The 14,045-nt window shown below is 39.6% G+C and overlaps 1 protein-coding gene across 4 annotated transcripts in view; it reads right to left on the bottom strand.

The window, feature by feature from the left end:
• Positions 1-14,045, bottom strand: part of Msh6 (DNA mismatch repair protein Msh6) — a 136,659-nt gene that overhangs the window by 64,295 nt on the left and 58,319 nt on the right. For all 4 annotated transcript variants that reach the window (XM_070098848.1, XM_070098847.1, XM_070098849.1 and 1 more), the window contains 3 exons: positions 12,611-12,723; positions 6,362-6,517; positions 4,838-4,995 (listed from right to left, as the gene is read on the bottom strand). In XM_070098848.1, the coding sequence (XP_069954949.1) occupies positions 4,838-4,995; positions 6,362-6,517; positions 12,611-12,723 (427 nt within the window). The remainder of the gene's footprint in view (positions 1-4,837; positions 4,996-6,361; positions 6,518-12,610; positions 12,724-14,045) is intronic.

Genomic DNA, 14,045 nt, shown 5'->3' with positions numbered 1-14,045 from the left:
ATCATGAGAGGTAATGGGAGCAATCCTATTATCTGTCTCAGTGCTGGAGGCAACGATGTTGGCAGACGTAGGAGTGAGGACCTGATTAGCTGGTATAGGTCAGGTATAGAGATAATTAGGAGGAAGGGTGGGAAACCTGTCATATGTGGCATTTTGCCAAGGAGAGGAGTTGGAAATGAATGGTTGTCCAGAGCAATTGGTGTCAATTGCTGGCTGGACAAATACTGTAAGGAAAATGCAGTAACATTCATTGACAACTGGGACCTCTTCTATGGCAGAAATGACATGTATGACAGGGATGGGGTTCACTTATCTAGGTCTGGGGTGGGAGCACTGGCCAACGCAGTGGAGGGAACTGTTAGGTCTTTAAACTAGGAATAGTTAGTGGTATGGGTTTTGGCGGGAAAACAGTTAAGTCGCAGTGTAGTAATATGAGTACTAGGAGAACTAGTAATAGGCAAAATGAGGTGGATATTGGAAAGCCAGTGGCACTAATTGACAAGGACAGTAATAGGTTTAGTGGAATAACAGAAAGGAGCAGGAAGGGTAAAGAGAGAGGAGGGTCTTTAAATATATATTACACAAATAGTTGCAGTGCTAGGAATAAGATGGACGAGTTGAGACTAGTTGCTAGTGCAGGTAACATTGATGTATTTGCCATAACTGAGACGTGGTTTAATTAAAAAAGTCGGGACATGCCTGCAGAATGTCACATTCAGGGTTTTAAATTGTTCCAAGTAGATAGAAGTGTCGGGAAGGGAGGTGGGGTGGCATTGTATGTCTGAGATCGCTTGAACTGTTGCATAAAAACGGGTATTAACCCTTTGACTGTTTTCGACGTATAAATACGTCTTATGAGCCAATGTTTCTGACGTATATATACTCAATAATTCTAGCGGCTTCAAATCAAGCGGGAGAAAGCTGGTAGGCCCACATGTGAGAGAATGGGTCTGTGTGGTCAGTGTGCATCACATAAAAAAAATCCTGCAGCACACATTGCGTAATGAGAAAAAAAAACTCTGATCGTTTTTTTGGAATAAAACGGCGACTTTGAGGTGTATTTTCGTATAGTATTTATCATTGTATTCGCGTTTTCATGGTCTTAGGTGATAAAATGGAAAACATATTACAGAAATAGAGATGATTTTCATTACTTTGATGATGAAAACGACCTTGAAACTGAGCTCAAAGTAGAGGAAATGCTCGATTTTTACCAATGTTCAGGAGTAAATAAATCACACCACACGTCCAATACATGTCAACTGGGGAGTCTAATATTCTTTCACTAGTGCACTGATATTATTTATACCATTTTTACAATAATGCAGTAGTCTGCATAACAGTAAATTTTGTATTTTTTTGTATGAATAAAAAATCAAAATAATAATATAATAATAATAATATAAGAGGGGCCTAGAGATGTGACTAATGAACAGAGCATATGTTATTTTAGTGCCACGAATGTCTACCTTGTTTATTCTGGACCCTATTTTGAAATTGGCATCTTTTTTAGTTTGCGTGAAATTGGCCAAATTGCCAATTTCTGACCACCATATTGGGTAGTCCAAATTAGTAAATGGGAGGTTTCTTGTACTCAGCTGATAGATAAAATGGAGTTCTAAAGAAATAGCTATGAGTTTGGTCAACTGGAACAATGGAATTGGCTGAAAATAGGGCTCAAAGTCGGCGAAATCGCCGATACGCATATGTCGCCGAGACCGTTAACTTCGCGGGAGCATTATTCCATGAGTTTTCGACCAAATTTTGAACTTTTGGTGTCATTACCATCGGGAAAAGATTCTCTATCATTTCATAAGAAAAAATAATTTTTTTTTTTTCAAAAATTGAGCGACATAGAATGACAGTTTCAGAAAGGGGCCTGAAACAGTCAAAGGGTTAAGTCTGAAGTAACACATACAGAGTCTGTTTGGATAGAATTTTCAGAGGGGCATGTAAAATTAATTTTAGGTGTGATATACCGTCCCCCAAACTTAGATAGGGACCAGGAGAGACGACTATGGGAGGAAATTGTTAGGGCCACAAGGCACGATAATGTAGTAATTCTAGGAGACTTTAACTTTAGTCATATTGATTGGAATTTCTTGACTGGGAATTTAGAATCATACGACTTCTTAGAAGTAGTTCAGGATTGTTTTTTGAAGCAGTTTGTGACAGAACCTACAAGGGGTAATAACCTGCTTGACTTAGTTCTGGCAAACAATGAATCCCTTGTTAATAATTTAGAAGTTTCAGAGGAACTGGGTGCTAGCGACCACAAATCAATTACATTTAGCATTGAATGGAAGTACGATAGTAGCGATAACTCAGTAACAGTCCCAGATTTTCGCTTAGCAGATTACGATGGGCTTAGAGAACACTTATCATCTGTTGACTGGGGTAACGAAGAGAGCTATCAATATGACAGTTTTCTGAACACTATACATGAGGCTCAAAGAACGTTTATTCCGTATAAAGAAATTAGATCAAATAGAAATGACCCAAAATGGATGAATAATAGGCTGAAATATCTACTAGGGCATAAGAAAGGAATTTATAGGTGTATCAAAGAGGTGAGGGTCATCTTATGAATCAGTATATTGACATTAAGAGGGACATTAAAAAGGGGATAAGAAAAGCTAAAAGGGACTATGAAATTAAAGTTGCTAGGGATTCTAAAACTTACCCAAAAAGTTTTTTCCAGGTCTATAGAACAAAAGTCAGAGATAAGATAGGTCCCCCTAGAAATAACTATGGGCATCTTACTGACAAAGAGAATGAAATGTGCTCGATTTTAAATAATTATTTTCTCTCGGTTTTTACACAGGAAGACACTAACAATACTCCAGTAATTAATTTTTATAGTGGGCCAGAAGAAGATAAATTATGTAACATCACAGTCACTAGTGAAATGGTTGTGAAGCAGATAGACCGACTGAAGCAAAATAAGTCACCGGGTCCTGATGAGGTTTTTTCAAGGGTTCTTAAGGAATGCAAAATGGAACTCTGTGAACCATTAACTAATATTTTTAATTTATCTCTTCAAACAGGTGTAGTGTCTGATATGTGGAAGATGGCTAATATAATTCCTATTTTTAAAACGGGACAAGTCGCTACCGTCAAATTACCGCCCAATAAGCCTGACCTCAATTGTAGGCAAACTACTAGAGTCAATTATAGCTGAGATTATAAGAAGCCATCTCGATAAGCATAGCTTGATTAATGATACTCAGCATGGATTCACAAGAGGCCGGTCTTGTCTAACTAATTTATTAACTTTCTTCAGTAAAGCTTTTGAGGCTGTTGACCACGATAAAGAATTTGATATTATTTACTTAGATTTTAGTAAGGCTTTTGATAGAGTTCTGCACCAAAGACTGTTAAAGAAAGTAGCAGCTCATGGCATTGGGGGAAAAGTGCTCTCGTGGATCGAGTCATGGCTCACAGACAGGAAGCAGAGAGTGTCCATAAATGGGGTTAAATCTGAGTGGGGATCTGTGGATCCCTGTGGCATTCCACAGGGATCAGTCTTAGGCCCGTTGTTGTTTATAATATATATCAATGATCTTGATGAGGGAATTACTAGTGATATGAGCAAATTCGCCGATGACACAAAGATAGGTAGGATAATTGATTCAAACGTAGATGTTAGGGAACTTCAGGAGGATTTAAACAAACTGTATTCTTGGTCAGAAAAGTGGCAGATGCAGTTCAATGTAGATAAATGCAAAGTTCTGAAGCTCGGGGGTGTACATAACCCTAGCACTTATAAGTTAAATGATGTAGAACTTAGCCATACAGATTGCGAAAAGGACTTGGGGGTTATGGTGAGCAGCAACTTTAAACCAAGACAGCAATGCCTAAGCGTACGTAATAAGGCAAATAGATTACTGGGATTTATATCAAGAAGTGTAAGCAACAGAAGTCCAGAGGTCATACTCCAGCTTTATACATCATAAGTAAGGCCTCACCTAGATTATGCAGCTCAATTCTGGTCTCCATATTACAGAATGGACATAAATTCGTTAGAAAACATTCAGCGTAGGATGACTAAATTAATACATAGCATTAGAAATCTTCCTTATGAAGAAAGATTGAAGACTCTTGAGTTACATTCACTTGTTAGACGAAGAATGAGGGGAGACCTGATCGAAGTGTATAAGTGGAAGACAGGTATTAATAAAGGAGATATTAATAAGGTCTTGTGGATATCTCTCCAAGAGAGAACCCGCAGTAATGGATTTAAATTAGATAAGTTTAGATTTAGAAAGGACATAGGAAAGTATTGGTTTGGAAATAGGGTAGTTGATGAGTGGAACAGTCTACCTAGTTGGGTTATTGAGGCTAGGACCTTGGGTAGTTTCAAATTTAGGTTGGATAAGTACATGAGTGGTAGGGGTTGGATTTGAGTGGGACTTGCACATCAGAGCTTATTTCTTGGGTAGCATTGAAAATTGGGTTGGGCAAATGTTTTGTTAGTGGGATGAATTGTAAAGGACCTGCCAAGTATGGGCCAACAGGCCTCCTGCAGTGTTCCTCCTTTCTTATGTTCTTATTAATTGGGAAGCCCTAAACCTGTAAAGGTTATACAATGCCTGGAGAATAGGAGCCAACCAGGCTTGATCCAAAGAAGGGAAGGACCTATGTCAGTACAATGATAATATTCTGAAAAGAGAGCTTCAAGTGAGTCATTATGAAAGATAAAAAAAAAATGGTTTCTTTACTATCCGTTTCCATGAGAACACAAGTCATGTTCAAATTAAGAAAGAATTAAACTTCATGATCACTATGAAAGGGAACATGCAAGTCAATGGAAAACACTTGAAATTAAAAGGCATACCTTTAAAAGCTTTTATTATTTGAAGAGTAGTTTTGAATCCATTTAGTCCAGCAAGGAAATCAGTAACTTTCTTTTTATTGTATTTAACATCTTCAAAGAATATGGCTCTACTGTCTGGATGGCTGGAGTTGTTGCGATTCAAGCCCTGAGTGTGGATTCTGAAAAAAAAATATTACTTTTTAAATGGTATTCCACCAAATGACTTTCACTAATGACAAATATTGTCTTCATATTACATACTGGTGTCATATGAAAAACTGTTTCTCAAAATTCAACCCAATTAACAGCAAAATTATGAAGTGAGAAGACAGTACAGCATCTGGGAAGAAAGAGAAAAAAATCTCAGAGAAACAGATGAAGAAAAATACTTAAGAATAACCATTACCCCAAGCCAATCTCCTGAAGAGCATATAAACATAACATCAGCAGCATAGGCTATGCTTACAAACATAAAAGTGGCATTCAGTAACCTAGACAAAGACTTGCTCAAAACACTTATCTTATACATGAGACCCAATTCTAGAGCATACAGTGCTATTGTAGAACTTTTACTTAATTAAACACACAGTAAAATTTGAGAGTGCAAAGAAAAGCATCTAACTGGTGCCTAAGCTGAAGGTAATGAGCTATAAAGAGTGCAAAAATTATGCCTTTTATAGTGTACTAGTAGAAAATGAAAGGAACATGATCAAGACATAAAATATTGATAATGTGGGGCAAAGACAAGGTAGACAAGGATAGGTTCTATATTAAAGTTACAACAAGAATAAAGGGACACAATTGGAAACTACTCACCCAAACAAGCCATGGGAATATTATTAAGTATTTAAGAAATACAGCAGGCATGTGTAAGCATATTAGACAGGAGTGAATGGAGGTAAATAGTTTTTGGGACCTGATGACCTGCTGAAGTGCGGGCAAGGTAACATTTTGTGATGGGACTCAGGAAAACCGGTTAGCATGAATCGAGTCCTGGAGGTGGGAAGTACCTCCAGGGGTGGGGATAGTTACTGTTTGGAGAGATCTGAAATGTCATATTTGCACACCTGTCAAGACACTGATAGTGTGAATAATGGTGAAAGTGTTTCTATTGCAGGTCACCTAACCTCAGTGGGAGATGGTCAATGTGTTAAGGGGAAAAAAAAAAACAACTATAAGAGAAAGGAATTTATTAGAAAATAATTCACTGACAATTTGAGATGCCTTGCAGAGCATTTTACATCATACTTCTGAAGCAGCTTAGATACTGCTGTGGAAGATACTGTGAAAGGAAGTTATTACAAGAATAAAATCCACACTCTTCTTTTCTCCCATAATACTGCTTCAGTATTTTAAGGCAAGCAATTTCTCACCTTCTCCAGAGAAACAGAGCAATGATAATATTGCTTCCTAAAGACTGGGACCACTTATAGCATGACTGGTCAGAGACTCAACCACGATCAGGAGACAGAGGATTGAGCCTCCACCACACATTATCCTGAATGATCCCCACAGATTTAGTACTTCAATACAATATTGACTTACCTGGCAAGGACCCTCTCCAAATCAGGAAGACTCTTGAGAAGAGTTGTCACCTCCTCCATTATATCAGGGTTGTTTTGCAGATCTTCTATACCATCCAAACGACTATTGATGCTTGACGGACTGCATAGTGGAGCACAAATCCATTTGCGAAGTAACCTGTCATTGATGGATGACATACATTATCCCTCTTAAGTAGTAATGTTCCTTATATCTAATAATGTGCAATAAAATCTGAGTGTGCAGGACAATCCTTTATGATACTTGCATAAATTTAACTTTAATAAAGAATTCATTTTCAAAATAGTATTTTATTAATAGAAGCAGTTAGTGAGGATGGTGGTGGTGTTTTATTAAGCAATTAAGTATCTACTGGCCTAGAGGGGACATGTTTATACCCAATTAAAAAATAAAGGATCATGACAGCAGTCATTATGATTATTATTACATTCATGGGGAGGAACTCTAAACCCAATAGGGGTCATACAGCACCTGGGAGAATGAAAGGAATTTTGGTTCGATTCAATGAATTGGAGCACAGATCCAATTTCTTAAAATAAAAGCCCTTCATCAGCATCAAGGAAGCCCCCTTTGAGGGGAGTAGTGTCCTATGATGATTTACATCTTTAGTCAGCAGTTATACTGTGAAAATAACAACTGTATATAGGTTCTTCAATGTGATAAAAAAAAAACACCCAATAATAGTGAGCAGAACAATCTGTGGGAATGTTTTAAAGTCCTTATGAAATGCAAGAAAGAATAATTTCTTGGAAGAAATGATTTTCCAGGCTCACCTGAGTGAATGGTTAGAAATAAAATAGAGAAAAGAAGGGTATTTCAAGAATGTGTACACTGTCATCTAATTTCACTAAATTCTCTGTATTATATTCAAACCATTCACTGCTCTTAAATATGACATCTCCACTGCCTCCACTCACCTCCTCATTGTAGATGTTAAAAGTCCATGTTCACACCTATATACAAGGGTTGATAATTCTATATCAATACAACAAATCCTTAATTTATTTTTAGGAACAGTTTGGAGGGATATGTTGTGTATCTTTATATGTATATGCTTCTAAACTGTTGTGTTCTGAGCACCTCTGCAAAAACAGTGATAATGTGTGAGTGAGGTGAAAGTGTTGAATGATGATGAAAGTATTTTCTTTTTGGGGATTTTCTTTCTTTTTGGGTGACCCTGCCTCGGTGGGAGACGGCCGACTTGTTGAGGAAAAAAAAAAAATGTATATCCAAATGTTTCCTGCACTTTTTTTTTTTTTTTTTTCAACAAGTCGGTCGTCTCCCACCGAGGCAGGGAGACCCAAAAAAGAAAGAAAATCCCCAAAAAGAAAATACTTTCATCATCATTCAACACTTTCACCACACTCACACATAATCACTGTTTTTGCAGAGGTGCTCAGAACACAACAGTTTAGAAGCATATACGTAGAAAGATACACAACATATCCCTCCAAACTGCCAATATCCCAAACCCCTCCTTTAAAGTGCAGGCATTGTACTTCCCATTTCCAGGACTCAAGTCCGACTATATGAAAATAACCGGTTTCCCTGAATCCCTTCACTAAATATTACCCTGCTCACACTCCAACAGATCGTCAGGTCCCAAGTATTATTCGTCTCCATTCACTCCTATCTAACACGCTCATGCACGCTTGCTGGAAGTCCAAGCCCCTCGCCCACAAAACCTCCTTTACCCCCTCTTTCCAACCCTTTCGAGGACGACCCCTACCCCTCTTTCCTTCCCCTATAGATTTATATGCTTTCCATGTCATTCTACTTTGATCCATTCTCTCTAAATGACCAAACCACCTCAACAACCCCTCTTCTGCCCTCTGACTAATGCTTTTATTAACTCCACACCTTCTCCTAATTTCCACACTCCGAATTTTCTGCATAATATTTACACCAGACATTGCCCTTAGACAGGACATCTCCACTGCCTCCAACCGTCTCCTCGCTGCTGCATTTACCACCCAAGCTTCACATCCATATAAGAGTGTTGGTACTACTATACTTTCATACATTCCCTTCTTTGCCTCCATAGATAACGTTTTTTGACTCCACATATACCTCAACGCACCACTCACCTTTTTTCCCTCATCAATTCTATGATTAACCTCATCCTTCATAAATCCATCCGCCGACACGTCAACTCCCAAGTATCTGAAAACATTCACTTCTTCCATACTCCTCCTCCCCAATTTGATATCCAATTTTTCTTTATCTAAATCATTTGATACCCTCATCACCTTACTCTTTTCTATGTCCACTTTCAACTTTCTACCTTTACACACATTCTCAAACTCATCCACTAACCTTTGCAATTTTTCTTTAGAATCTCCCATAAGCACAGTATCATCAGCAAAAAGTAACTGTGTCAATTCCCATTTTGAATTTGATTCCCCATAATTTAATCCTACCCCTCTCCCGAACACCCTAGCATTTACTTCTTTTACAACCCCATCTATAAATATATTAAACAACCATGGTGACATTACACATCCCTGTCTAAGACCTACTTTTACCGGGAAGTATTCTCCCTCTCTTCTACACACCCTAACCTGAGCCTCACTATCCTCATAAAAGCTCTTTACAGCATTTAGTAACTTACCACCTATTCCATAAACTTTCAACATCTGCCACATTGCTCCTCTATCCACTCTATCATATGCCTTTTCTAAATCCATAAATGCAATAAAAACTTCCCTACCTTTATCTAAATACTGTTCACATATATGCTTCAATGTAAACACTTGATCTACACATCCCCTATCCACTCTGAAGCCTCCTTGCTCATCAGCAATTCTACATTCTGTCTTACCTCTAATTCTTTCAATTATAACCCTACTGTATACTTTTCCTGGTATACTCAGTAAACTTATTCCTCTATAATTTTTACAATCTCTTTTGTCCCCTTTCCCTTTATATAAAGGGACTATACATGCTCTCCGCCAATCCCTAGGTACCTTCCCCTCTTTCATACATTTATTAAACAAAAGTACCAACCACTCCAACACTATATCCCCCCCTGCTTTTAACATTTCTGTCATGATCCCATCAGTTCCAGCTGCTTTACCCCCTTTCATTCTACGTAATGCCTCACGTACCTCCACCACACTTACATTCTGCTCTTCTTCACTCCTAAAAGATGGTATACCTCCCTGGCCAGTGCATGAAATTACCGCCTCCCTTTCTTCCTCAACATTTAAAAGTTCCTCAAAATATTCTCGCCATCTACCTAATACCTCCCTCTCCCCATCTACTAACTCCCCTACTCTGTTTTTAACGGACAAATCCATACTTTCCCTAGGCTTTCTTAACTTGTTTAACTCACTCCAAAATTTTTTCTTTTCATTAAAATTTCTTGACAGTGCCTCTCCCACTCTTTCATCTGCTCTCCTTTTGCACTCTCTCACCACTCTCTTCACCTTTCTTTTACTCTCCATATACTCTGCTCTTCCTGCACTTGTAGCCTATATTTTGGGCATGCAGAGAAGAGAGAGAGGACATTATGATGAAGGTGGAGTTTAATCTATGGTGGAATGCTGAGGTTATCTAAAAAATGGTTGGAGGGAGAGGGATAAAAGATGCTTCGAGTTTTATAGGCCTGAGCATCCAGCAGCACTGTGCAAGTGTGTTAGACATAAGTGAATGAAGGGAATCAGGAAAACTGGTTAGCCAGACTAGACTCCTGGAGACAGGAAGGGCAGTGCCTGCACTCTGAATGAGGGGTGGATTGTTGCAGTATGAAGGTAACTTGAAATAATGTCAGCACACTTCTGGAAAGACAGCAATAGAATGACTGAAGGTGAATGCTTTCTTCTTTGGCAAGAGACAGCTGTTCAGGTAAAAAAAAAAAAAAGTATACTGTAGACAGCAGAGAGTTTGCATAAATGGGGAGAAATCAGAATGGGGGCACGTCACAAGCGGTGTTCCTCAGGGGTCAGTGTTGGGCCCGTTGTTGTTCACAATTTACATAAACGACATAGATGAGGGAATAAATAGCGACATAAGCAAATTTGCTGATGACACAAAAATAGGCCGTCCAATTCATTCTAATGAGGACACTAGAGCACTCCAGGATGATTTGAATAGACTGATGCAATGGTCGGAGAAGTGGTAGATGCAGTTTAATATTGACAAATGCAAAGTTCTAAATGTTGGACAGGTAAATAACCATGCCACATATAAACTAAATGATGTAGATCTTAATACTACTGATTGCAAAAAGGATTTAGGAGTTCTGGTTAGCAGTAATTTAAAACCAAGACAACAGTGCATTAGTGTTTGCAATATAGCTAACAGAATTCTTGGCTTCATATCTAGAAGATATTGGGAGATTCTGAAGAGAAGTTGCAGAGATTGGTGGATGAATTTGGTAGGGTGTGCAAAAGAAGAAAATTAAAGGTGAATACAGGAAAGAGTAAGGTTATGAGGATAACAAAAAGATTAGGTGATGAAAGATTGGATATCAGATTGGAGGGAGAGAGTATGGAGGAGGTGAACGTATTCAGATATTTGGGAGTGGACGTGTCAGCAGATGGGTCTATGAAAGATGAAGTGAATCATAGAATTGATGAGGGAAAAAGAGTGAGTGGTGCACTTAGGAGTCTGTGGAGACAAAGAACTTTGTCCTTGGAGGCAAAGAGGGGAATGTATGAGAGTATAGTTTTACCAACGCTCTTATATGGGTGTGAAGCGTGGGTGATGAATGTTGCAGCGAGGAGAAGGCTGGAGGCAGTGGAGATGTCATGTCTGAGGGCAATGTGTGGTGTGAATATAATGCAGAGAATTCGTAGTTTGGAAGTTAGGAGGAGGTGCGGGATTACCAAAACTGTTGTCCAGAGGGCTGAGGAAGGGTTGTTGAGGTGGTTCGGACATGTAGAGAGAATGGAGCGAAACAGAATGACTTCAAGAGTGTATCAGTCTGTAGTGGAAGGAAGGCGGGGTAGGGGTCGGCCTAGGAAAGGTTGGAGGGAGGGGGTAAAGGAGGTTTTGTGTGCGAGGGGCTTGGACTTCCAGCAGGCATGCGTGAGCGTGTTTGATAGGAGTGAATGGAGACAAATGGTTTTTAATACTTGACGTGCTGTTGGAGTGTGAGCAAAGTAACATTTATGAAGGGATTCAGGGAAACCGGCAGGCTGGACTTGAGTCCTGGAGATGAGAAGTACAGTGCCTGCACTCTGAAGGAGGGGTGTTAATGTTGCAGTTTAAAAACTAGTGTAAAGCACCCTTCTGGCAAGACAGTGATGGAGTGAATGATGGTGAAAGTTTTTCTTTTTCGGGCCACCCTGCCTTGGTGGGAATCGGCCAGTGTGATAATAAATAAAAAATATAATAAATATATCTAGAAGTATAAATAATAGAAGTCCTCAGGTTGTTCTTCAACTCTATATATCCTTGGTTAGGCCTCATTTAGACTATGCTGCTCAGTTCTGGTCACCGTATTACAGAATGGATATAAATGCTCTGGAAAACGTACAGAGGAGGATGACAAAGATGATCCCATGTATCAGAAATCTTCCCTATGAGGATAGACTGAGGGCCCTGAATCTGCACTGTCTCGAAAGGCGTAGAATTAGGGGAGATATGATCGAGGTGTATAAATGGAAAACAGGAATAAATAAAGGGGATGTAAATAGCGTGCTGAAAATTTCCAGCCAAGACAGGACTCGCAGCAATGGTTTCAAGTTGGAAAAATTCAGATTCAGAAAGGATATAGGAAAGCACTGGTTTGGTAATAGAGTTGTGGATGAGTGGAACAAACTCCCGAGTACAGTTATTCAGGCTAAAACGTTGTGTAGTTTTAAAAATAGGTTAGATAAATACATGAGTGGGTGTGAGTTGGACCTGACTAGCTTGTGCTGCTGGGTCTGGTGCAGTGCTCCATCCTTGAGTGGAGATGATCAGACTGGGTGGGTCATTGGGCTAATCCGGGGGAGGGTCATTGGTCTAATCCGGGGGGTGAGGGGTGGGGGGGGGGACATGGAACTGCTCCACATAGGTCAGTAGGCCTGTTGCAGTGTCCCTTCTTTCTTATGTTCTTATGCTAAGGTACTAATCATTGAAGGACAGTGGGCATAAAACATAACATAATAGTACTGATAACAAATATTCAAGGGAATGAACAATTAACAAAAAATTATATTGTAGATTTGTCAATATACAAATAAAAAAGCAATATGTATTTACAAACTAAAAACATGTTTCTCCTGTCATGTGACAGCTTACCTCTTCCCAAATGGGGTTGAACAGCGATCTAGCTTATCAATGAGAGTTCCCTCAACACCACCATTAGTATTCTCAAATGCTTCTAGGTTACGAAGTGTTGTCCCGTCAAGTACCTGAATTATTCAAAAATTTATATATCCTTGTCCCATTATGAATGGATTTGTGTATAACCCCAAATTGGTTTAGAAAGACACGTAAGCAAACACTATGACATATTTATTAGAAAACGTTTCGGTCCTGGGACCTTGATCACTTCTAACATACAGAGGTAGAAAGGCATTATATATATAGGCGGAGAGTGAGGTGTGACGCACGTGACCTGAGGAATGTCATAAGAACATAAGAATGGAGGAACACTGTAGAAGGCCTACTGGCCCATGCAAGGCAGGTCCTTATCAAAACAACCTCTACCTATGATGAGGACGGGTAGACGTTGAAATCATGACTCCTGTGTTGTTGGGTTGGTGGTGCTTAAGTATCATGTATGCCAATGTTTTTGAAATTTTGTAGTTTCCAGTGTTGTGTTCTATAGTGTCGGTGACGGCGATTAGTGAGGCTTCTAGGCACCGTCGGCGTCTGAGGTCTGGTTCGGTGAGAACGAGTTGTGCCTCATTCCAGTTCATCAAATATCCCGTGGAGTCTCTGTGGAGGACACAGGCGTACCTTACATTGTCTCTGTTAGAGGCATTTCGATGCTCATTCAAGCGGACTGCAAGATCTCTGCCTGTCTCGCCTACATATTTCTTGGGACAGAACCCACAGGGGATAGTGTAGACGCCTGCTGTAGAAGTTAGAGGTGTGGGGCTGCATTTCGTAGTGAGGTCTTTGATAGATGATGTGTTTATGGTGGAAACGTTGATGTTACTCATAGCAAGTGCCCGGCGAGTATTCGTGGCAAAATCACCACATGGGAGTACTATGAACTGCTTAGGGGCCTGTTCCATGGGCGGTTTGTTGAGAATAGCTTGTGCCTTAAGTCTGCAATCTCGGATGAAGAAAGATGGGAACTGAAGACGTGTAAAGGCTTGTGTTATGTAAGTGCATTCTTCTTCTAGAAAACAAGGGCTGGAGATGCGAAGAGCTCTCAAGAAGAAGCCAATGAGGACTCCTCTCTTAGTGCGGGTGTCTTGGTGTGAATAAAAGATCGTCCTTGTTGGTAAGTTTTCTATACACTTTGAAGAGAAGTTTGTCACTGTTGGGAGATCTGCACAGTAGAACGTCGAGGAAAGGAAGTTTGCCATCATTTTCGAGTTCAAGTGTAAACTTTATTGATGGTTCAACTGCATTGATCTTGTTGAGAAGGGCCTGGATATTGAGACGTCTCGGATAGAAAACCAATACATCATCAACGTATCTTAGCCAGGTAACGGTGTTGGGAATGAGGGTGCTGAATTTCTCTGTCTCCAGGTTTTCCATGAAGAGGTTGGCAAGCACA

This window comes from Cherax quadricarinatus, chromosome 65, assembly GCF_038502225.1.
Source record: "Cherax quadricarinatus isolate ZL_2023a chromosome 65, ASM3850222v1, whole genome shotgun sequence".
Taxonomy (NCBI): domain Eukaryota; kingdom Metazoa; phylum Arthropoda; class Malacostraca; order Decapoda; family Parastacidae; genus Cherax; species Cherax quadricarinatus.
Note: the sequence above shows the minus strand (reverse complement) of the source record. Positions and strands in the feature narration are given on the sequence as shown.